The 26893-nt window shown below is 40.9% G+C and overlaps 1 protein-coding gene across 1 annotated transcript in view; it reads left to right on the top strand.

Moving 5' to 3' along the window:
* Positions 1 to 22927: 22927 nt before the first annotated feature.
* The window catches only part of cplx3b (complexin 3b), a 6796-nt gene continuing 2830 nt past the window's right edge, over positions 22928 to 26893 (top strand). The window contains exons 1-2 of the mRNA XM_010733104.3: positions 22928 to 23790; positions 26661 to 26748. Of these exons, the coding sequence (XP_010731406.1) occupies positions 23633 to 23790; positions 26661 to 26748 (246 nt within the window). The 5' untranslated portion in view covers positions 22928 to 23632. The remainder of the gene's footprint in view (positions 23791 to 26660; positions 26749 to 26893) is intronic.

Genomic DNA, 26893 nt, shown 5'->3' with positions numbered 1-26893 from the left:
CTTCTTTTTGTACGTGCAGTCAGTCTTTGCTTCGTGTGCTGTTGCTGGGTTACATGATGGCAGATTTCTCGAAGCCGTATGACTCACCGGGAAGACTCAAATCTGTGTGCTGTCTCTGGCCCGGATCACTCAGCATTAACAGTTTTTCAACATCAGTGTTCAAGGGGGATGTTTTTGTTCCAAGCATCAGAGTTTTTGCAGCGCTATCCTGCTTTTATATTTCCACATTTGAAATACTTCAGTCAAAAAAACTCATCAATGAAACCAGTCAGCTAGAGGATGAGCTGGAAAATTGATCAAGGGCACCTCAGTATGAGACATTTTGACACTTCCTCAGGTTCCCAAGCACTCCATGTTTTCACACCCACTATGTGCACCTCACTGAATAGATCACATTTGCTTTCGTGTAGAAAGTCATGCTAAATATGAAACTAGAGCAAGCAGAAAGTTAAAAAAAGCATCAGATCTAAGCACCTCTAAAGACAATTTTCACATTGTATCTTATTTATTTAATCCACATATATAGAGATGTAACTTGGGATGCTGGTAAACAGGTTTTGTTACCTTTGCACAGTGTTTTTGCTATTCATAGCTTACTTTATAGCTTTATATTTATTCCAAAAAAATGTAAGTATTTTGCCCAAACTGTTGAACTCTTCACGGATGCAGGAGATTGCGGGGAGAAAGTCTATATACCCCTAAATTACTGACAGAGTGGTTTGTTTATACAGCTCCAGCACTGTCACTGAGTAAGTGTGGGAGTGCTCCATTTCCAGCTCGTTTCACTGACAAGGAGCGGGCATGACAGGAGATGAAGGAAATGATATTGACATTATCAGGCCGACTTGCGGCTGGCTGTGTCAAATGTGCACAAGGGCTCAGTGACAGAGATCTTTTTACATGGACGCCTCACATGCTTTGTTCTGTCTGGGCTCAAGTCTTTGCAGAACAGCCTAAAAATACACAGTTTCCTGTTGCAATTAGCTTCTATTTGTGGACATTTTGTTCAGACAGGGATGTTAGCCTTTCAGACATGGGTGCCACTTTTTTTGTCCTTGGTGGGGTTACTGCATTCAGTCCCTGTGCAGTGTCACAGCAGTGTAGTGGTGTTGCCGATTTTGGCAGCTTGAATCACTCCCCCATCGGCCATATGTAACACATGGTGTTTATTTTATTGCATTATGCTTTATTTTTAATAAAGCATCAGTTATGCCATACAAACGTTGACATCTTCACATTTTGAAGTCTCATTTGCACAGACAGCTCAGTTTTTTGTCATGTCTAACTGCAGGAGACGACCTCACAAACAAAGCAGCTCATCAGCACAGCGTCAATCCAGCGACTTCAAGAGAAAAGGGAGTGTGATTCAGCTATGAATTAAATGCAGCCCATAACGACCTTGTGGCTTATTCAGACATTTTATTTATATTCAGTATTTATTTTCATTTTCTTAGCCTACATCCTGTATGTTGCAATTATGTTGAATCAAACCCCTTATAGGAAAAGTTCTACTTTAAAACCATATCCACATGCACATATGTACAGTAAAACAGACAAGAGACAGTCCCCGTGTAAGAAAAATATTAGTTATAGTCTTCAAGTCTTCAAGAGTCTGTGGTAGATAAAGTCGACATCTTCCAAATTTGCCATCTTTTTAGTACAAAATGTGATATTTTGCTTCTTTACGCTGCATGGTGGTGCAGTGGTTAGCGCTGTCGCTTCAGAGTAAGAAGGCTCCTGGTTTGAACCTCGGCTGGGGCCTTTCTGTGGAGTTTGCTTGTTCTCCCTGTGTCTGCATGGGTTCTCTCTGGGTACTCCAAAGATAGGCTCAATAGGTTAATTGATTGATTCTAAATTGCCTTTAGGTGTGAATGATTGTTTGTCTCTATGTGCCCTGCGATAAATTGTGAATTGTGCAGGCTGTACCTCGCCTCTCTAGCTAAGCTAAACTAACTGGCTGCTTGCTCTAGTTTCATATTTAGCGTAACTTTCTACACGCAAGCGAATAAACACATTTATTGTGATCTATTCAGTGAGGTGCACATAGTGGGTGAGAAAACATGGAGTGCTTGGGAACATGGGAAAGTGTCAAAATGACTTGCATCATGTACTGAGGTCATTTTTCAGCTCATCCTCTAGCTGACTGGTTTCATTGATGAGTTTTTAGATTGAAGTGTTTCAAATGTGGAAATATAAAAGCAGAATAGACTATACCCCCGCCTCCCGCCCAAAGTGAGCTGGGATAGGCTTCAGCCCCACGGTGACCCTGATGAGGATAAGCGGTTACAGATAACGGATGGATCTTTCCTTAGTGAGCTGCAGTGGAGGCATAGTAACAAAAAAGATTAACTTTAGTTTTAAAATTACGATGAGTATTGAGAGGAGAAACTATTGCAGCAGCCAATAATATTTTCTATGCACATATTAGCACATGGGTATTGTTTTAAGGCAGGCTTGAAAAATGTGAAACTGTTATTTTAAAGGACTCCATACTCATAATGATACCATACTGTATATTGTACAAAGACTGCAGCCATGATAGCAGCTCTGTACAGCTCTACACAGCAGTGCCTCAAGGTATATGCTAAAATCATGCAAATTTAAGATGCAAATTTCGTGTGATGATGGTGCTCGATAAAAAGTTAGAGGATCACCAAACCCGTGAGATTTTCTTCTCTAGAGACTGTCCATTCAATAGCTGTTGAAGCGTTAGACAGAAAAAACAAAAATGTCAACTCGCTTGTGGCACTCAAGAAAAAGTCAGAGGATCACCAAAGCCACCAGTATTCATCCACATCTCTTCAAGGCGATCCAGATGACCTTATCACAGTAGATTGTGTTATGATATTTATCAAGTGATAAGTCACTACTACAAAAAAAGTTGGTTGGCTTATCCATCATCAGCAAAGGTTACAGGATAGCTGTCCATTATGAGCATCCTCATTTTGAAGCGACATTGTGTAACTTAACAATAAAATAATTTTATTTGGATTTAAAATGATTTTGATGCTACACAGACATATGCACATCAACTCTCTGTGATGTAAAGATTTTGCCTGGCTGCCTAGACTGTGAGCTTAGAACAACAAAGAGTGTTAGTGTTTGTACCACAGGCATTTTGGATCACCAGGAGGAGTTTTCAGACCCAGGGCGTAAGAGAATGCAGATGGCAAGCGGACAGTGTAACCAGGCTCAGAAGCATTTACGGACATAATGACGTGAAGAGGACGTTGAGAAAAGGAGCGTGTCACTGAGCAAGAAGTCACCAGACGAGAGTAAATCTTTACAACAGCAACCTAAATAATAATGTTTTAGGTTGAAGCTGCTTCTCAAGTCCTGAAGGTGTCCTGCTGCTAATCAAAGCTCGAGCTGTTTGCCACGTAGTGTTTTTGGGAGTTCAGTGCTGGAGATAGATAACACATGGGGACTGGGTCTGACAGTGGATCTGCCGGATGAGAGCGCAGCAGTGATATAATGACGGACTAATGTGAACCAGTATGTGTCTCGTCTATCGGCCCACCCTCATTGCGTCTCACTCTGAGAGTCAGTGATGGCCCAGAGACAGAGGGAGACTGGAGAAGGAGGATAACAACCACAACAAAGGCGAGTCTTGTCCACTGAGCTGCACGTAAACAGTCCCTGCTGCCTGTGACGTAACACTGGCCTGCTTTCTGAACCTCCTCTTTAAATAACCCAATAGTTGCCCTGCAGTGTTGGCTGACATGTTCATTTGACTTTGTGAAATATCAAGGTTCCCGGAGTCGCAGAGAACATGTTTTCTGCACCGGCTTGTCAGCATGAATTTGCATTTTGCTCTTGACATTTTACCTCCCCTAGCCCTGGGCTCCCAGCCTGCTGGTTGCCAGCGGGGGGGTACTGTGCCAACACACATCCCAATAAGAAGAGGGTGACGGGCCCTGTGGCCCCTGGGAGCCACTATTATGAGACCATTCAACTCCACGTAGTAACTTTACGGCCTATATTTTCCTCTTGGCCATCTCAAAAATGCAGAAAACAAGACTTTAAAATAACAGAGAAGAATGTAAAAACAACCAATTTAAATATTAAAGATGCTTTCTGTAAAACGTGATATGTGGAGGGGGTTATGCTGATATCACAAATCAAGTCTCAAGTCTGCAGTCCCCTTCAGCCCTGTGGAGCTTAGTTTTTAACTCATTATTTTGTTTTTCATGGTCAACAACTTTAATGTTTGAAGATTTGCAGGTAGCGGTTTCAGCGAAAAAGCTCTGATAAGCCCACTGTACATACTAACTGGTGAACATAGTGCATTTAGCTGCTAAACATCCAGATATTTCTCTCGGAAGTTGGTAGAGACCAAAATAGAGCTAAAAGAAGAGTGAATATTGGACTTATGTAACGTGCTTTTTTTATAGCGCGTGATCCCACTCACCGTTAATCTAGTCGCATAGGTTCACAGGGCTTACAGACGCCCTTTCTCAGTTGGTGAATGCCACAGGGAGCTGTGTAACTTTGCCAGTGCATGGAGAAATTTGTACAAATGTAGCAAGCTCATATCAGTATGCCCTCTGTATGAGCATGCTACTGCTGTGAGTTATTAAAATGCTGCTTATGAGTGTAACAAGTGAATTAAATGCATTTTACAGCACTAGACTTATCATACTGTTTTATGTTATATAGTGCACAGGACATAAATCACAATCGAAATAGGCATATCCATCATAATGTAACATTGAAAAAAAAACATGATTAAAATATACTCCAACCACAGAAAGTGATGAAATGAAAGCTCAGTTGGGTTGGTAAACATGAACAGGCTGACTTCAGTTTACTGATGCCACCTTACAGGATTTCCGGGTTTTGAAGTTCAAATAATTTTGAAGTGACGTCTCGCAGCCAGTTTTAGATGCTAGCGTGCAAAGTTTGTTGGTTCAGCTTAAAAGAAGCGACGCTCCAGCCCTGACAAGACTGCCAGATGATGTGAGATTTGACAAATCCTCGCTGTATGAGTCAGAGCAACAGTCTGACACTGAAGGCTCGTCATGCTTGCTGTCATTCAGCAGTAGGAGTTTGTTATCACTTTTTTTATAGATGAGCATCAAGCTGTGTGGCAGGCTGCCTGAGCAGACAACGTCCCTGTGGATCATTTATAGCAGAGTGCTAAACTTTACACCTCAACATACCAGAACCACAAGAACACAAAGAACCTACTAGAAAACAGTGATTACCTGCAGGTTTGCTCACAAGTCGAAATAGGAATTTATACTACAGTGGTCTCTGAGAGGCAAACAAGAATGCAAGAATTCACTGTAGCAACAAAGAGTCACACTACCCCTACTTACATGCATGCTGTGGTGTGACAGTTGTGGAGATGTAATGATAAACCGAAACAGAGAAGACGTCTGAACATCTCCTGTCTTAGAAATGAAAATTAATGCTCTTTCTTTCAGGATTTCCACTCTCACAAATGACCCAGGCTTTGTTTCGGCGACTTAGTGAGCATCCACAGAGGACAGACTATAAACTGTTGTGACACATGAGGAACTTCAGCCAACCGTGAGTAATGTTAAGGTTCATGAAATGCCTTGGAGACTGCAAATAAAACCGTGCAGTCAAAGGCTTGTCACAACTGTATGTTCACAGCTACATTCTTGGATTTTTTTTTTTAGTAGTGGGAAGGAGGGGGGACGTTTGTAATTTAAGGACTACGTCTGGGTCAGAGAGCGCATCAACTCACTCCTGCAGCAACATTTCTAAAAGCATTTTCGGCTTAAAGGCTGGAACACTTTTTGCATTAGCAGCAATTAGATATTTTAATCATTTTAAGAAAAAAAAATATTATAAATTGTTAACTTTGGCACCAAAATTGATTTGACTTATTTTGTGAGGACGGATTTGTGCATAACATCGGGGCCACTGAACCCCCTCCTTTAGCCCAGTGCCCCTGTGCACCCATGGGGAAGGGACCACACACACCGTCTGAGCTCTACTCCTGCAGCTTTGCACGGAAAGCAGTGGGAGGAGAGACACAGATGAGGGCTGAAAGCCTGCGTAGGGTTGTTAGCCAGACCCTTGTGGAAACAGAGGAGCTAATGAAGGCAGCCAGAAGTCAGTGTGTGTCTCAGCAGCTGTAGCTTTTACAGCACAGACTACCTCACTGAAGCTGCTCTGAAGAAGAAAATAAAAGGAAACATGCAGGAATGGCTCTCCAAGTACAACAAATAAACAGGGATTTGTCTTTGATATCACATTAGATCATTATTCCACATATACAGGCAGGAAAATGTCTTCAAATAGTCTTCTTATTGTGTTCCTGTGAATTCTGTGTGTGAGTGATGTAACAGCCTCTCTACCGTGGGCAGGAATGACTCCGGGCTGCTCCGAGCACATTCACATTAATTAAGTTGATGCATTGTGGCAACTCACATGTGAACGGACATGTATAATCACATAGCCGCAGCAAAGCAAGCTGTTAGGGCGCTCACATGTTCTCCATGATCGCCAGACAGAAGGCAATATATGTGTACAGTAGCTTTTTGTAGAGTACTGTATGAAAGCTTGTGTTCATACAGATGTCTCTGCTGATGTCCTGTTCTGTAGGTCTAACATGAACTGCACTCAGGGCAGTGCTTGACTCTTTCACTTTGTTCCTTTGTGTTCTCAATTTAATGGATCAGTGGCTTATAATGGTTGATGTATTCTTGTGATGCATGATTTGTGGGTCTTATACATTATTAAAGGGAGCTTTGTGTGGAAACTGTGATAATGTGATCATTAAAAGGCAGCTATTTAAAATCATGTTGCTGATCATCACAGCATGCTACCACCACTGTCTTTTGTGTGTGTGTGTGTGTGGTAGAGCTTGTATAATGGCATGATTATGGCTATCCTCATTACTTTGTGAAATATAATTATTATGATTACCAACTGTAATTATTGCACAGCTTTTTGTGAATCTTCTATCACATCATGGCTATTATCAGCCATAACAGAACTGAAATGCCTTAGTGTCACCAATATGCCCTTTCTGCTTTGCTACAGTGCAAACACTTTCTCTTTGCTTAGCTGATATTTTTCCAACTTTTTCCTGTTTGTCACAAAATTCCCATTAAGTGGCTACCAGGGTGCTTATTGCTTCCGCATATTTACTTCTTGTTAAAACAGGCAGCTACAAAGAGACTTGGCACAGATATAAATTGCTGTAGCAGCCAAAAAATGCTGCTGCTATGCAGCAATAGTGGACTGTAGAGCGGTCCCAGTAGCTGATTCGTCTTGGACTGGGAGCTTCCAGTGATTCTGGACTGGGACCAAAGACATCATCAGAATCACTCTGCTGAGGCGGCCTCATGAGAAAGAAGGTGTTTCATTCAAAATTAGCATACACCCTAGAGTGCAGGATAAGTCATCAACATTTTTTTAAAGAATTTTCTCCAAAACAACATTAAGACCAAAAAATACCAACAGAATGAATGCAAAAAGTCTCTTATGGACCAACGGCAAAAAAAACCCATCTAAATAGATAATTTAACAGGTAACTCTGGTTGTTGTGCGCAGCTATCAGAAACTACCAACCATTAACAGAGGGATGAACAGAGTTCAGCAGACTGAACAAAGCCTATGGTCTGAAAGGGATCAACTATATTGATAACTTCAATCTGTTTTGGGAAAGGAGGTGTCTTTTTAGTGTCTCTCCACCCAAGCAGATCTGGAGTACTGATCATTTTTGGTTCAGTCTGCATTATCCATTTACCAGGCCTAAGATAATGCACCCTGACACTTAGCAGCCTCTGTGCCACGAAGACAAAACATCACTCAGTGTCAGTGCTATGACAACCAGTTCATGTATCAGTCTCCTAACTCTTCCTCTCTTCATCTTCTTCCATGCCCTGCTTCACCCCTTGTGGGATTCACTGATAAAATAGAGGAGATGGTTAATGCTGGCATTAAATTCACCCCTCAACCTTGATGATAACACGGCAAAAAGGACAGACGGGGTCATTTCCCAACGTCTTCTTTCTCCTACTGGGCATAGATCTGCTGCCTCGTACAGTGACCCCCATTAACTTCCAAAAGCAGACTCTTCTTCTGGACTTCAGTTCACACCATGAGCACTTATGGTCCTCTGTTTTTAAGAGTAATAGAATAAAAAACATGCACTCAACTTTGCGCGCACACACACACACACACACACTCAGTTCGTTTTCTGGCATGTCACAAAAAAATTTAAATTGGCAAAGAATACTTTTAAAATGCAGCAGATCTTATTGACTCAACCACTTCCAACTTCAGCTAAAGGGCACAGGAAAAGAGGCGGAGTTGCCATTTTGATTAATTATTCCATTCAGTACTCGCAGATGTCTTGTGGGAAATTTGCTTCTTTTGAACATGTTGCTTTTCAGTTGATTTCCTCATGTCGAGCTGTATTCTTAAACATCTGCAGGCCACCTAAATAAAGTGGAAACGTCTTTTTTATGTCTACCATCTGCATTATTGTCTTTAATGGTGTAGATGTTTTACATTTACATTGACAACCCCGAGGACAGCTGCACTAAAGAGCTGTGTTATATTCTGGGTACCCATGGACTTATTGGGCTGACTCAGCATGTGCCATGGCACAATAAAACGTCTAACCATTCCTCAGGTTGTGGTGCTTTTCTTAGAGTTCCCTATGTCTGTGCACACAGATGTTCAGTCAGAGTTAATCAGAAAACACCAGTGAGTTATTCATGCAGGCTTGCTCTTCCACATCCACCCCCGCCTGGGTCTGAGTCAATAATCCTGCAGATAATTTCAGTTTTAAAATTACAAATGTTATTATGTCATTATCCCTGCAAAGGTAAAAGTCTCTAGTAAAATAAAAAAAAGGCACCTTGGATAAATGCTTTACTGGTTAAAATGAATAAAGTGTTGAAAAGCTAATTGCAAGTAATGCTTTTCTATACTTCAACAAAATACTTGTTGACACAGATTTATAAATGTTTTATGATATGAGCTTGCAGATATTTAATATTTCATACAATGTTAGTTAAGCATTATGCTTCTTTCTTTTGGCTGGCTGGTAGTGGTGTGATAAAGCTTTTAGGTAGCAGTGCCAATGAGTGATTTTGGCGCTGAACAACCAAAAGAGTGAGAGACTCGACACTAGAGTAACTTTTGGTCAGAACTAAACGCCTATTACCTCCAGCAACAACCAAAAGCATGATGAGATGATAACTGTCTGTTGATGCCAACTCTGAGTAAGTGCATACAACAAATCAGTGACTGGATGTACTAAAATTTCCTCTAGTAGGTAAAATAGAAATAATTGTCTTTGGACAATAAAGTTTAAAAGTTGGTGTCCACATCCAATTGCTTACATGAAAGACCATAAACCAAGTCAGAAATCTTAATCAATTTTAATATCACAAAGCAGCATTACAAAATCCACCAACTATCTCCCTGCTGGAATAATGTCTGGATTTAGAAAAACGTCTGCTGAGCCTTGTTACGTTGCTCCGCTTCTGGTGTCTATCCCAGCTCTGCTCCATGTCTACATCAACCCCCTGTACCCGGGTCTGAAAACCTCTTCTTCCCAGAGGTCCAAAGTGTCTGTGGTACTAATGTAGACTCCTCCAGTGCTCTGAGTTCACAGTCTGCCACTAAAGTTACATTGTGCATGAATGTGTCAGTGCAGCATGAAAATGATCTGTTATTTAATGGTAGAAAAATTAGAATGTTGCTTTAATTCATCTTACTCTATTTTAGATGATTTTATTCTTATTTATGTGTCTTTATTGGCTCATATTTCTTTTTTCTGTCTTACGTAAAGCACTTTTAATCGCCATGAAAAGGTGCAGTTTGTCTGTTACTGCACACTTGAGCTGTAAACAAGGTAATATGACTGTGCTGCGATTAAAAACACATTAGTGTCGTTTTAAAGGTTAACGCTGACATAGAATCAGCCATTCAGGACTCATTTACATCATGACATTTATAATGGGGAAAAAAAAGTGTGTTAACGGCATCTTATCAAAGGTTGTCCTCTGATCTAAAAATCTAAAATCTAGGCTTGGTACTTGATCCTGCTATGGTATGTCCACTCTCTTGATGATTTAGACTGACTGCTGTCTGACCCCTAGTTTATCTGATAGTAGTGGCCTCAGTCCACTGTTTCATTTTATGTAAGAATTATAAATGCAACCTTTGCTGTTCATGCAGCCTGAGGCCAGTTTTACGTTACTGCTTTCGTCTTGCAGCTGGTCTGCGGCGGATTATTCCTGCCACAACGGTGACGTTTTGGTCCAGTGAGTCAAGAGTCAGGAGTTCATTTCTGCTCAGCCAGCTATATTAATAAAATTACTATCCTGTTATTGTATTACTTCATTTAGACAGTGAGGTGTGAAACCCCAAGGAGGATCAAATCTACATATACAGTAACATTTTGACCAAGGTGACTACCTCACTTGTCTGTGCCTTCACTGACATTACATTTGCATTAGCGGGGTGTTTAGCTTGGTCTGCTTTAATATTTCCCCACTCCACTGAGACTTGGCATCAAAGGCTTGCCTCCTGCCTCAGTCCAAGCTGGATTACTCATCAGCCCCCACACACAGACGTGGGCATCGTCATTGTGCATGACTCACGTGGCTCCCAAGAACGTTCATTTTAACTCTGCACTGGCTCGAAGAGATGATTAGTCGTGGCCATGGTGAAAACTTAGGGGAAGATGTAACATATTTGTGGGACACAAAGGACTCCTGAGTGGTACTTCAAAAAAAGACATTTTCAATTTCAAGCTGACATACTTTACCTGTGTTCTGAGTGATCATCCATAACTGACCGTGGGCTATTTTATTGGTGGATGTTCTTGCTCACATATTGATCCATATTTATCCACAGCCACCGAGAGGTGCCCTGTTCAATCAAGTCTCCTTGGCCGGTTAACAGCACCTCTGGAGCACTGAGGGGTTATAGTCTTACTCAAGAGCACCTCAGAGTGAAGAGAGACAGGTGAAAGATTTGATATATTTGTCATTTACGTTCCATGTCAAGGATTTGTGAGCAAGTTCAGGAATTTAAATCAGTAGCCTACCAGTCTAAAATATGTCCTTAGAGACTTCATAGGACCTCATTTGTGTTTCATTTTTGACTATTGTGCTATCTTGTAAACTAATAATCGTCAATTTATTTTAAATATTCCTTTCCATCTATTCCAAAAATGCTTTCTTTACTATGTTTGCAACTAATGTAAAAGCATATAACCACCAGTTATAGGTTATCTATTCATATGAAACTGGTGCAGGTTATTACTTCTACCATGAAACTCTGTTGCCTATTGTGTTTTTTTCTGTCCCGAAGGAGGATAACAGGAGATGGTTGAATGTTCAGTTTTAGATCTGAGGAAGAGTTGAAAGAAAGAAAAAACATGTTGCGAAAGAGACAGAACGTCCACCACCTCAGAAAACATGAGAAGATGGGCTGTGAAAGTGTGTGAAAGCTGCTGTCAATCAGATTACATACAGCAGCTCTGCTTCATACAGACTTTTATGTCTATTTTCCCCTTAAGAACGCAAAAATAATACAACATTTTTATATTATATATAAAAATATGACATTAAACAATTTAATTATTAGAATTAACTGAAGCTCAAAAAATAATTACATACAGTGCACACGACCTTACAACACTGTCCCTGCTTTGAAATTGATATTTAAGGTGTCATAAAGATGTTTTATGGATACCCAGGCTTTCCGCTGCTGCCTGTTACGGATGCAGGGACAGGCCAGAGAAGATGCCATATCATATTCTCTGAATGAACAAAGTGTCAATGTAATACAATGCAAAGAGGGGTGTTGTGACAAAAATGAGGAAATAAGAGATGATCTGTTCTTGCAGAACAATACACCATGAACAGTAAGGAAAAATATCTAATTCTTCAACTGTGGCAAAAAGAAGGAATGGTTGAATGAATGTAAATATATATATATCTTCTTCTCTCCTTCTTCTTCTCCTTTCGGCTTTTCCCTTCAGGGGTCGCCACAGCGAATCAGTTGCCTCCATCTAACCCTGTCTTCTGCATCCTCTTCTCTCACACCAGCTACCTTCATGTCTTCTTTCACTGCATCCATAAACCTCCTCTTTGGTCTTCCTCCAAGCCTCCTGTCTGGCAGTTCAAAACTCAGCATCCTTCTACCAAGATATTCACCATCTCAGTCTGGCCTCTCTGACTTTATCTCCAAAACCTCTAACATGTGCTGTCCCTCTGATGTACTCATTCCTGATCCTATCCATCTTGGTCACTCCCAAAGAGAACCTCAGCATCTTCATCTCATATACATATATATGTAAACAATCTGTGTCTGTAAACTGTAAGTGCTCAGAGTACTCAATGTACCAACACAAACTCCATATAATTGAAAATAAAATTGAAAATAAGTGTTATCAGCAAAATATTTTCTGTTCTGCAGAAAAACACAAACACAAGATGAATATAAGAGGTCTTCAGATGATTAAAGGGAGAGGAAAGATGAAAGAACAACACTCTGCTGCACAAATCTCTGATCATTTTCTGCTGAGTTTCCTAAAATTTTTGTGAAATCTCTTACAAAATATCTCTTTGGTAAAGAGGTCATCTAACAGTTATTTAAATTAAATCATGTGTCTCTGTGGTGGAGCTACTAACAACTCATAGAAACATATGGTAAGGTGGCCCGGCCAGATACTCTTTCCACTGGTTTAATTTTAACCATGCACTACATGTGCTGTGTTTTCTTGTTTTTCTCTCTTATTGAGTAAGTTTTCGATTCACTGGTATCATTTATATCATGTTCGTTTGGATTATTTGTGCAGCTAAACTCAACCAACATGTTTTGTCTTGTTCTGCTGTTTATATAACTACTGTGTTTCCTGTGATGTGTCAGCCAGGTGTGTAGTGTTGGACTGTGACAGGTCGCATGGTTAGCGGGGACAAGCCATGACGGACACGCTCTCCTAGCTGGGAGGGAAACGTCTTCACAGTCTCTGTCACGTGGCAAGGAGGTCATCGACCTAGCGAGGTCCATGACGCCCAGGAATGCTAACGTCTTCAGGCAGCCTGTCACATAAACCCTACATCCTGTCCAGCCTCCAGAAGTTTGATGGCTCCGTCATTCAGCCCTGGCTTCTCAGACGTCACCGGCCTACTTTGGGAGCTCACCTTACCTTCACCTTCAGCCATGGGGTGTGCAGAGACGCTCTGATTGAGCCAGTTAATTGAATTTGGTGAGCAAAGGTCTGATATTCGGAAAGAGGGAGGAGAGAAAGGGACGTCAGCACTCCAGCAGAGATGAAGATGATGAGTTTGCCTTTGGGGTGAGGGCTTGATTCAGTAGAGCATATGAGCTGTTTATAGTGGGTTTCATCAGCGCCGGCCTCATGTTGTTTAGGTTGGGTAGAGGCCACATAAGGCTGGGCAGAAACATTTGAAGAGTCCTTTCGCCCAAATTACAGAAAAACATACATTTTTAACTAGCATGTTTAAACCGTATAAAGCTCCAAATATACACATTTCCCTAACCTAAGGTTTGTTGTGTGTCATTCTGCTCATAGTCATTAGTTTAAATACTAACCTGTGTATAAATATGCACTAAATAGTGTAACTGAAAAGTTTGATTTAATTTCATTTATTGAAAGTATTAAACTAGATCCTTGACATATCTTCCTTGATCATCTTCTACAAATGTCAAGATGATGTCAAACTGCAGAAGCCACCTGAAGGCCAGTATCATTTTGGTTGTTGTTCTGCTTTAGTGGTACATATTTCCAAACAAATCCAAAACAAAGTTAGAAAATTACAACTAAGTAATTGCTACAATGACAACCTGGGGCCTTCAGGATCGCAGAGAGTTTTCCGGACAGTTAAACTCATTGCCCAGCTGGTAATCCAGCCTGGAACAAAACCACTTTCTACTGAAAAACTGTTGAGTTTGAGGACTGTGGATTATCCAGAGTAACTCTGACACTGCTTTTGGAAAGATGTGTTACTGTGAAACGTTTAATTGCAAGTTTGTTTGATGCCTTGAGCAAAACAAATGAAGTCTTATTGATGTTCTCTGTTACGGTGTGGCGGCAGAAATCAAATTTCAAATTTCAGTGCCAATAAAAGTTACCAGAACTACTTAGAAATATTCCACACACTGAGGCCCGCTATACTGCTCTGTTCCTTGTCCGTCTGGTGTTTTTATTCATCTGACAAATGTCCTTTTTGGAAAAGCAAAGACTCTTTGTGACCATCAGTGTGAGGTGAAGAAGAAGCCGATACATCTATCTGTTGTCTGTTGTTTATCTGTACGGTCGTCTCAGAACCTGAACAGACAGAGGAACAGAGGAAGTGACAGGATGAGGACGATTAGCTCCACCTCCACCCACCCCACTGCACGTGCACACAGACACATACTGACTCATACTCTCTGCTCACATGGGGAACGACACAGCCTCTTACTAAATCACTGTGTGTGTGTGTGTGTGTGTGTGTGTATTTGCTGTTTACAGATTTGAGGCCTCTAAGGATAACTGGGATTCAGAGGCAGTGATGTGTGAGGGCTGAGATCAGATGAGGTCATCAGGCATGGTGAGCTTAGAGGAGTCCGTCCTGAGCCGCAGCTCTCTGAGGAAGTCAGCTGTGTGTGTTTTTGAGAGGGGGGGGGGAGAGAGGATGCTCTTAGTTCCAGCATATGTCAGGATGTTGACATTTCAGTGTTGATAGTAGAGACAACACGATTTGTCAGAATTTTGCAAACGAAAAAATGCAGAAGAGATGTTTTAGATCAAATCTGGAAAAACTGAGAGGTCACAAGTGAGAATTTAAATTGCTTTCCCCCCCATTAGGTTTTGTGTGTCATAGAGTATGAAAGTGGACGTGCTTCAGACGATACAAGTTAAAAAACATGATTTGCATGCTATGATTAATAAGCTCATGAAGCCCAATTTACACGCATGGAAACAAATGTCGGACACCTATTTATAGCACAAATTAGCACGTAAGAATGCTCCTATTATGATCTGTCCTGACTCCACAAGGCCGCATGTTTACAGCTGTTCTCAGATTGGCCATGTCCGCTGGGATTGTGTAAACATCTGCATTCACAAACTTCCAGTGAATGGACAGACAGAGGCTGCACGCAAAGGAAAACATGCATGGTCACACACATGGTCAGTGAAGATATTTTGGCAGGAGTTGGGTCAGTGTGGCAGACAGTGAGGGGCAGTATCAACAGCAGGTGGCACATCTTCACTATAAGGATCTCAGACACCATCTTTTCTTTTTTAAAGATTTTTTTTTTGGCCTTTTCAAACTTTATTTTAATAGAGACACGGGAAAGAGCCACAGGCCAGATTCGAACCCTGGGCTTCCGCAGCAAGGACTGAGCCTTCGCACATGGGACGGCTGCTCTGCCAACTGAGCTAAACACCGTCCCAGACACCATCTTTTCTACCTTCTTCTCTCTTGTTTGCTTTGAATTTTAGAATTCGCCCATTTTGGGCGAGCAGATCAGGGTAAAGACAGGCCGGAGTGCAGGTTTTCTGAGGTCAGGCTGTGGGATTTGGTTCTTATAGTGTAAACACACCAAGACAGTGTTTATTTGAATGTAAAAACAAGCCAAGCTCTGCTGTGACTCAACCGCATGTGACTCTGTGCTGGGAAACGCTATCATGTCAGTGACAGCAAAGCCTGCATGTATGCGTGTCAATATATTATACATGTGTGTGTATATCGCGTGTGTGCGTTTGTGCGTGTTTGCAGGTCGAAACAGAACTGAGGAGCGTGTTAGACTTCGTCATAACTTCTGTCATAACTTATCATTATGCTGGTGGGGGAGGGGAGTTATGTAACAAGGAAAAAAGGATGTATGATGTGGGCATGGATACGCATGTGGGGAGACGAAGAAATCTGTGTGTGTGTGTGTTATGGCAGGAGATGAAGATGTGAGTGTCCTCTTAACAACACTCCCGTTGTAACTAACGCTAGCTTTCAGAAGATGATTTTGAGACTGTTTCTCTGACATCAGTCTGTGTGTACGTGAGTGTGTGCATGAGAGACAGAAATGAAGCTGTAACTCTTTAACACACAGGAGACAGATGGAGGATGAGGCTTCAGGCAGACCTCAGGGCCACGACAAGATGACAAGATGTATAGAGAAGATGTGGCATGCTGTATCATGGGGAATATGAGTTATGTGTAATAAGTGCATTAAGATTTCTACTGAAGATTCAGAACTCTATTTGATCAGTTTAGTTTAGAATAAAAAAACTTTAAATTAGCGATCCAATTAGCGATAGCGTTTGTATCCCTAATCTGATGAAAATTAGCCATACAAACGCTGCTACTGCATTGGATGTTAATTGGCAGCACTTGACAGCCATAAATGAGCTCTGGAAATACTTAAGACAGAGAGTTCAGAGGTCTAAAGAGGTCAAATGATCTGTGCCCAAACTGCAGAAGCATCAGTTATGTATTTTTTGTGTAATTACAGGTCAATGTTAATCTGTAGTGTAGGCTGCACAAAAAGGATAAAGTCATGAAACTCTCAAAAGTATCGATACTTTGAAAGTGGATGCGTTATTCTGTGAAATGTACTCATGTATACACTACCATAAAGAAATTAAGAGACAGTGTTTCTGAACTTAGAAAATCCTTGAAATGCTGAATATGGAATTTTATTTGCAAATTGAGGACCATGCTCTTACCAACCCTACATACAAAGCATGGGATTATCTGCAGTATATTATTAGGCCACAAATGTCAAGAAACAATTATTTTGAATGCTGTCAAAATAGCTTTTGGAATTAAAAACCTTCATCATTCTCGGTCACTCACTGCTGCCCCCTCGACACTGACCTTCACCCAATCTCCAACCATCCCTTCAGCCATCTCACTCAGTGTTACTTCCCAGCCTCCTTCATCTCACCCTCCTCTCCTTCGTTCACCCTCACGCTGCCGTTTGTTTGCATCTATTCATGAAAGAGAATTTTCCGGTTTTCTCATTCCATTTAAGCTCAGCCAGCACTAACCCATTGTGCTCTGATGTTCCTCTCAGGCAAGAGGTCTAAATCAGGAAGGAAAGACGGGGGAGGGATGGAAGGATGGGAAAAGAGGGAGGATGGTAGGGATTTGAAGGAGGGGTGGGGGGATAAGAGGGAAAGGTTAGAAGAGGGGAAAGGCGGAGAGTAAAGAAAATGTGCGAGAGCACTGATGGAGAGGTGTAAAAGATGTATGAGGAGAAAGGGAAGCTAAATAAGCAGAGGCATTACAGCGTGCTCAGCAGCCGGCAATATGTTTATAATGTTCACTCATATCTGACCCATGACCTTTCCAGCCTGGCATCTTCTGTCTCTCTCTTTCCTGTCTCCTGAAAATAAAAATGTCTCTTATAAAATGTCAGTTTTTCTTAAATAAACATACAAATATGTGTCTCATTTTCACTCTCTGCTACTAGTTGTTCTACTGCTGGATAACAGCTGCAGCTGAGGGTCATTTTAACCACTTAATTAACCGTGGATAAAAATCCTCTTCCTTTTTATCATTTGACATCCTGCACAGATATGATATCACACACTGTCTGTGCAGAGACTTAGCCCCCTTTATAGCCCAGTGGGTACAGCATGGCAATAAAGCTGCAATGCTTATAAGGTTTAAACCCACCAGAGCTACTTACACTAATACAAGTTCATGCATTTGAATGCACAGAAGTGGAGCATGCTAATATTAATACTGGTCCGTGCATACATGGAGATAGGAGCTGCATTTGATGTTGGCTGGTTACTTTCAAGTGGTTTTAACAGGTTGGCAGCAGTTTTACAGAGAATAAAGAACACTTAATGCAGAGTACACGGATTAACTTGTTAAAGCATGGGTTAAAAACAGAAATATTACAGAGTCAGGAGACTGTAAATGAGATGTGTGTGTAAATGAGAGTATTATTATTAACAGCACTGCAGCTTGCAGGAAGTGCAAGTACAGGACTGTGGAGGAGTAGAAATACAAATTAAATGAATGGCTGACAGTGGGACATAAAAGAAACAATGTTTGGCTGTCATTCTTGACTTAAAGGTGCATATACAAGATTTTGTGGTGAAATACAATATATGGAACACACAACATTTCTGTTAATATGCTGCTATAACGCCTCCAGTCTGTAAAACCTAAACTCAGGGATCTGCTCCCACTCTGCCACAAGAGAGGTCAGCCACCAAAGTTGCACGCAGCCGCAGATATTAACCTCAAAGATGTTAGATGGGCTTGAGGTTAGGGCTAGTCAAGTTCTTCCACTCCAAACTGGGAAAACCATTTTCTACCACTGAGTAAACTGACTCAGTTATAGACATTTCATATTATATTTAATACATAACAATCACAGTAGAGAACAACTGATCAACTGTATTAACACAAATAGTGAACATAAAAAAAGGAAGTTTGTATCTTATATAATAAGCCAAATGTTAAAAAGTAACAATTTCATTCACTCTCACAGAAGTGCTGAGGTATAGGCCAAATCTATGTTTTTAAAGAAAACTGTCACTTCTCAAAATTAAGGTCTCACAACTGGTTTATGTAGCTTCTGCAACCCAAACTGGGGATTGAAATCTCAAGGTTGGGAATTGGTTCATTAGGGCATTGTCATGTTGATACAGACCTCATGTCCCCAGAATGTTGCTACAAAGTTGAAAGCACACTATTGTCTAAGGCATCGTGGTGACACCACACACGGAACAAAGGAGCCTTGTCCAATTGACCACGGCAAACCTAAAATAGAAAAAGTTATGTGGAAATTGAGGTCTACAATTGTTGTGACCTGGTTAGGAGCTTCCCTACCTCCAAATTCCCTGGCATTCATTTCTTGATCTAGCTTATCAACAGTTTAGACATTTCATTTATTTCAGTGATGACTTGTCTTTCTGATTTCCGCAGTGCAGTCCCAGATCTATGTTACTGCAATTATCGAGGCAGCTGCTCTACAATGTTTCCAACCATTTTGGGCCCTTTTTTCCTGTTCACACTCAATTTCACAACCTATTTCAGCCAATTCTCTGAACATTTGTGTTTCATCTTTCTCACTTTTGATCCACGCATTTTTCTGCTGTGAATTCTGTCACTGCCTGAGTCTCTTAGCAGCTTCCTTTCACACTTTCATCCATGCCAACATGCAATTTCATTTCCAGTCCTGTTTTCAGTTTTCACTCTATCCAGTAAATGTATTTTTTTTCTATTTGCAAATAGGATGCTGCCCCTCTATGAAAGCATATATGTTAAATCCAATATAGCCCATATAGATCGAGAGCAGACCTCCACTGGCTGGATTTAATTTTATTCACATCCAGACATCATGACACATTCTTTGCCTTTTAGGTCTCCACCTACCTACCTTATACCTCACCATGGAGATATCAGTGAAACAGTTAAAACATCTTTATAAAGGTCTAAAAGGTGCAAACACACCTTACTGTAAATTAATATAACTAAATTACAAAAATTTTAAAAAATTACAATGTCTAAACACTGACAAGGATGAACAGATTTTTTAATCAAAGCTGACTGAAACAAAAAAGAGTAAATTAGACTGTTTCTGTTGAATGAATGCTCCAATAAAATACAGATAATCTAAGCAGCTGATATCAAATCAAGAGCAGAATTTACACAAACCAGCTTTGGTACAACCTATATTGAGTGCCAGTATACCTAAATATAATGTATGTGGTATATCTACATGCACATACAGAAAAAACAAAGATAAATTTGGATAGATACCGGTATTATTTGATTTCTGCCACCATCCCAATATAAAAGAAGGGAGTCTGATTTTGATTGAACTGTTAAAACATTAAAAAATATATTTATTAGAGACATTTCTTTCCATAAACAGTGTAGCCATAACTCCAGATAACCCACAAAGCTTCAGTGTGTTTTTTTTTCTTTTCCACCAACCCTTCAGGAGCAGCATTTACACAAACCAGTTTCCAGCCTGGCTTAATGCAGCTTTAAATGTCAAGTTCAAAAGTTTAAATGCTTCTTCTTTTTGTTCTGTTGAAAGGCCATAATATTTAGCTCACGAGGAAGTGGTTGATGTTAGCTGGGGGGACAGTCGCCACGCTGACATACGGTTTAGTTTAACACCTCTTAGTCAACCTGCGGGGCATCAAACTACCACTGCTGGGGTGACTCGCTTGCCACCATATGGTGCCATGCTGCTGTGACCCCACCTGTCTGTTCAATCTCTGTTCGGGAAGTGATGCAGGTAGAAATAAGTCTCAGCAAAACATTAGCCTGTCTAAATGGCCTCTGATGTTTTCTTCATACAAAAACTAATTTTGTCATCGAGGGCACAGAGCACTTTTCATTTCTAATGGGATTAGCATGACATTATATCATCTCATGAGGGAGGCAACAATTACACACTGCTTTCCTCTAGATAGGCATCCTAGTGATTTGTTAATGGCATCATTTCCACCTATGTGAATTTAAAAACTCCCTGATTGTGCATATTGTTTGCCGCTGGGCACATTTGTTTGATGAGTCTAATCCCTTGTCATTCCATGTCTAAAGAAACAAAAGGTGCAGTATTCAGCTGCTGAGGATCAGCGAGTGTGTGTGTATGTGTGTGTGTGATGGTGTACATAAGCCCATCTTTCCCAATCCCACACAGGCTCCTAATCCTAGAAGATCAAGTGTAACCAGGCTGGAAGTGTGACTGGGCGGGAGCCAAAGTAATGCTTTCGGTTATGTTGACTCACACCATGCCTCATGCCTCTGTAACCTTTTGTTGCATTCAGCTCTGGCCCTTTTTGAATAAAAAGGGTTAGGTTCACTATCATACACACAAAATTTTTCATCATTATTCTACATCTACAATGTTTTACTACATTATTTATGTATTTTTGACTAACAGCAGAAACACTTCTGCACACTAAACACAGATGTTTATGCAGTAAAGCAAATATCGTGTCAGGTCTGTGTGTAAGCATGCATGGCTTTTATACTAAACATCTGTGTGAAGGCTTTGCATGCACCTATGCTTAATATATGCTTAACACAGACCATAACTGTTAATTTTCACAGTACAGCGAGACATCAATTGAAGTTGAGTAGGCAGTAGAATTAACTGAACACAAGCGGGAGCCAGGCGGTATTAACATGAGTATTTTTAGATCAGGTAATGTGAGTAATGTTTTGTTTCTTTTTCCTGGATTTGACCGTGAAGGTTTCATTTCAATGCCATATGTTCTTTTTTTTTTTTAAAGAGCTGATTGCACCCTCTTTTGCAGGTGAAGAATACAAAAAATATCCTGAAATGTGAAACAGTTTTACTGATCATGACATTCTTTAGAGACAGTGACCACAAGAGTTTAAAATCAGTTGTATTTCAGATTATAATATTCTTTATAAAGCACATTATTATTGAACATGTGTTCATATATTCAGATATTATTTGATGAAGGTGGAACCTTAAATGGAACCAAATTATGCAATCGTCTATGCAGGCTATAACTCTCATTAGGTGAGAATTTCATGTGGAAAATTCACTTTTATTCACTCGACTTATGTACTTACTATGAGTGCACAATGCAATTTTAAAATGCACTGAATTTTTGCAGGTTTTCTAAATAATAACACATGTTGAACTATTATGCTGTTATTCCTTTGCAAGCCCAGTGGTATTGTTAAATTACATTTACAATGTTTAATGTTTGTGTTAATAAATAAATGCAGTGGGTATCAGGCTGTTTCATCATTTCTTTATATCTCTTTACACTTGTATATATTTTATATTTCATGTTTATTGCTTGTGTTAGTGTTGAAAATAAAATGTTTCATTGAGTTCGGCCCACACGGAGAAGACTCAACAGTATGTTCAATTGACCCAGAAGTGTTTAACCAGGACTTGTTGTGTCTTTTCATACTTCATAAGAAGGAGGTGCTGTCACCTTTAAGGCCAACATGATTGCTCTGTGAGGCTCAGCTGCCAGAATATGTCATCATGTTTAGGCTCTCCTCCTCTTCATTAACATGCGTGCCTGTGTGTAATTTACATCATCTTGGATTAAACCTCCTCCTGTGTACCTGCCAGAGAACCTGTAGTCGGGATGCAGTGATAATCCATTAAAAAAAAAAAAGTGAGTGAGACCTGGGCTGGGAACTGATCGCACTGGTGTGAATATCCAAAGTGAAAAGATATAATTTCATGTTGAAACATGCTGGTTAGGCAAATTCTGTCTTTTTTATTAAATTTCACAGAGATTACAGGTTTGATCTCATTCACTGTGTTACATTTCGATCTATTCACCAGTGGCAGCTTTGAAGTTGGAGAGAGATTTAAAAGCAAGCCAGGTATAGGTTAAAAGGACCCTGCTAAGCTTGTAACAAAAAGACACTGATACGTGCTCCGTCTCTTCTGATCCACAGGGACCGGGAAAGTAGGCCAAGCTGGATGTCAGACTGCTGCGAGGATCACGATGCTGAAGTTGTTGACTTGTAATCAAAGTTCCCTTCTCACACTTTGGAATCTCACAGAAAAGAGAGAGAGAGTGAGAGATTTAAAAAATTTTCTCTCACACAGACACACGTAGGTAATATTTTTAGAAGTGAGGCTTTCCAGCTGAACACTGCGTCACACAGTGTCATCCACAAGCACCAAGCCTTTTAATAAATCATCTTTTCTGGTGATGGAAGTTGAACTATGCAGCAGCATCAAACAGTTTGTAAAGACATGAGAGGAAGTAGCACAGAAAAATCCTATACGAAGCCTAATAAGCATAAGACACTGATATCATAAACTCACTTGTGTGTACTACAGACACATGAGTCACCACATGAATATTATGGTGATGCAACTAGAGACAAAATTTCTAATTTTAGTATGTCAGCTCAAGATGCTGAATGTTTGAGGCAAGGAATATTTACACGGACATTAAATGTGCATGGAGGGTGCTCATTTCTCCTCTCATCTTGTGGAAATGAGCTTGTTCTTGCAAATCAAACAAACCCTACTAGAGAAGACTCATCATTTCTAAGTGATTAGCCCGATAAACTGAACTCATGCCGTGGGTTAACAGACAACCATTTGAATAATTTGCAATTAGGGAACCTCTTTGTGTGTTGACAAACTGTATTAGGCTTCAGCGCGCAGATGACCCTGAGAGAGATGGAGGCACCAAAACAGCCAGGAGACACTGAGGCTCGTCACGTGTTGTTTGTCTCTCCCCGGAGTCCGTCGTGAGTTTTATAATCAGACGGCGAATCACGGGAGCAGCCCACGACGCAGACGCGCGCAATTGCAAAAGCGCACACCCAGTCCGGCGGTGCCTAGGATTGGGTGGAGGGAGTGGTAGCTGCGGACGGAGTCACAGGATTGGTAGAGTTCAGCGCCAAACTTGTTGACTCATAATAACTCCATCCTTCACGGCGCGGAGCTGTCCAGGGTCAGTGGTGCTGAATCCGCCAGCTTCCAACGCGCTGTTGGAATAATTCAGTCTCCCATCGAGCCTTTTAAAGTTAAATACTCTTGTGCAACACTCCCAGGCGTTTGATTTAAGCGTAATTTGACGGATATTTATCCACCGTCACCACTCTATCCAAGAGCGCATCAAAAGCCTTAAACTTCTCAGCCGATCAAAGCAAAGAGGACTCACCGAGGCGCAGCCATGGCTTTCATGGTAAAACACGTGGTGGGAGGACAGCTGAAGAACCTGACAGGCGGACTGACGGAGGAGAAACCCGAAGCGGAGAAATCAGATGCCGCCGCGCAGGGGATGACTCAAGAGGAATTTGAACAGTATCAGCAACAGTTAGAGGAGGAAAAGTAAGGCAATGATTCAAGCTTGTGAATGTTAAGTTGTAATACATAACGTGTCGGGAAAGCAGCGGCAAGCATGGCACATTTAAAACTGTGCGTTTTTGTGTGTAAATAGCAGAGCGCTCCCAGTGCGCCGTGCGCTTTTATTTACGCATCAGTGCAATAACATGAGCGCTCTACACACAGCTGCTCCTCTCGCCTAGGGAGCTCTGTGAGCATCTGAGCAAATTGTGTAGTTGTGTTTTTAATTTGGGATTCCTGGATCCATTCTTCTACGGAAATGTCTACAGGGATTCTTTATGTCTGGGACTAAACATGTTCCTATTAATAATGAATCAGACTGTGTGGTAAATAAAGTGGCTAAAGTACCATTTATCAGATCAAATCAGAGGGCAAACATCCAACAATATTGTCTAATGTTGAGTAAGTTATGGCTTTTTCTTTCATCATTCATATAGAACTTACTACTCGAGATGGCTGCCATTGTAAAAATGTATTGCAGCTTGTGGAAAGATTAAATTTTAGATTGGTATGGCCGATTTTATGCACACAGCTGATGTACGCCTTTTAATTCTTTTGTCATGCTCGCCTCTTATCATTTAAATCACTGCGCTGGTTCACCTGCAAAAGTGAATTCTGAAAATGCTTATTTTTCCTGATTTACATATTTATTGTTGTTGTGGGGATGCTTATTTCCTGAGCCACTGGAGGACAAGACGAGGTGACAACAAGGTCATTTGGCAAACAAGAGTTCACCCAGCAGACAGTAACTCACAATTGATTAGTGTGATGCTTCCCTTAGAGCAGGGCTCCACATCTCATACAAGATGTTCATTGTCCTGCTCATAGTTAAAGTTTTACAGAAAAATGGTAGATTCAGTTGTTACACCAGCATAACAAAACTGAACTATCCAATTGTTTCCAAAGCCTGGCTCATCAGCACAAACACATTTGATGATCACTTTTTGTCCAAACTGCCTCACAGTACCATGTGCAGAGGCATTTTAAGCACGAGTGGGAAGTGAAGTCCTAACTCTGGCTGTACAAACACTCAGCTTGGCCCACTGAGCTCTACAGGAGGCATGGCAAAATGCTCAGTGCTCCGCCGTCATAATGTGACCTTCAGCGAAAGTGAGTTATTAGTCAGAGGTGCTAAACATGAGCATAGATCACGGAGAAGCTCATACTGCTCAGATTAAACCAGAGGTTTTGGCGTAGAGAGTGGAGGGGGGTTGTGTTGCCCTTTCTGACGTGTCACATGTAGACATTTTATCACCCTCAGCACCCGGGCCACCGTGACAACCCTGGTCATCTGATGCCCTTGAGACGAGAAGACACAAATCTCATTGGCTGCAAGTGAGCGCCGCATGGGCCTATGTGCCATTTGGTGTTTGGCCTGTTCATGTTAACACAAAGTGAACTCTGGCTCACACGGACAGCACCATGAACGCTGCATCTCCCTATAAAAACGACCTTCCCCTGACACATTGGGTACAAACACTTTGCAAACCATGCCCATGGTCCTCCAGTGTGTCCCCTCGCCTTAATTTTATGTTGCTGATTTGATCCTTCTGGGCGTACTATGCAAGCTCTGCCACTATGAAGAATATCATCCATAGTGTTGATTTAGTAATAAGCACCTACTGTATTTCACTGACTCTAATAAAATGTGGTATTTGTATTATCTCACTGTATTCATGCTATGTTTGGCCTCAGGCCATACAACCAATTTTGTTAAGCATTATGTCACGCTGTTGACTCATGTTAGAGGCATTTAAGCAAATGTTGCAGTTTACGAGGGACAATTATGAACTACACTGAAGCCATAAATGTTCCAGTGATGTTGAGTAGAGGGAACATTAGCCTATTGCCTGCCCTCTGCTGGAGGCATTACACACTATAGAAAGGCTGAGTTGTTTACAGGAATGTGTTTTAATGACAACAGGATGATTGAACAGACAACAACAATAAATAAATAAATATTGGACATCCCTGAACATTTTGTTTCTCCCATACGGATGTGTAAAATTTTAGAAATGCCTAAAACTCTCTTGTATGTAGACTTATTAAGATGGTTGGAGTGTCATCTTTAATTTTTAGATGGTTTGCCTCAAACTGCCTGTTTTGCAAAGACAGTTATGAAGGTTTTTTTTTTTTTAGGGTTTTCAGCCTAAAAAGATGAAAAAACACCAATAAAAATCAGCATGATTAAAGTGTCTAAGAAATAGGGTCTCCTTTTACAGTAATATGCAATATAACTATAACTATGAGAAGAGCCCTCTCCCACGAAGTCCATCATGTTTCTATAGTAGCCCAGAATGGACAAAACACTGCCTCTAGATCTGTGTTTTGGGCACATTTTACAGCCACCATAGTTTCCCCTCATACTCAGAACAGGAGGGCGAATAGAGGGGGTGCAATCTGCAACTACACCACTAGATGCTGCATTGGGGCCTTCCAAACATAGACAGAATGTCTTTTCCTGTATTTTACCCCCATGGCATCACTGCTGCTGGATCTACACTCTGTAGTAATGCTAACTTCCAAGGCCTCCGAGATCCAACAGCAACCATATGATGCTTTTAAAACACAGATGCAATATAAGGGCAATAATGAGCACCGATCTTCTTCATTTTTAGATACTATGTGTGGTTTATTTGTAATAATTAGGGATATTCCCCCTTAAATGTGTAGTGCTTGGAGTTACTCTTGCTATTCCAAAGCTTTCCGCAGGTGAAAGAATGCACTGCATGCATTTTTCGATTAAAAAAAGATCTTTCCTAGCCTTTGGTTGGCAACAGAGTTGATCTAAATTTGTATGTTCAGTGACAATGAGAAAATCCTGCCAAAAAAACATTTTTCCTCCTTTCTTGCAGACAAGAACGGGAAGCCAGTTTTGCCCAGAAGAAAGCTGAAAGAGCCACAGTTAGAAGTCATTTCCGGGAAAAGTACAGACTACCAAAGGTAAACTAATCCAGTTCTGCTTTTGTAAAAACAATGCACGTTTGGATTAAAGGGCTAGCCATGTCATGACGCACATAATACTGTCCCCAATAGGATCGCTGCCTCTGTAAGACCAACATATTCTGGCTGCAGAGTGTTTTATTAC

Source organism: Larimichthys crocea, chromosome VIII (assembly GCF_000972845.2).
Source record: "Larimichthys crocea isolate SSNF chromosome VIII, L_crocea_2.0, whole genome shotgun sequence".
Classification (NCBI taxonomy): domain Eukaryota; kingdom Metazoa; phylum Chordata; class Actinopteri; family Sciaenidae; genus Larimichthys; species Larimichthys crocea.
The sequence above is the reverse complement of the archived record's forward strand: the minus strand, read 5'-3'. Positions and strand labels throughout refer to the sequence as shown.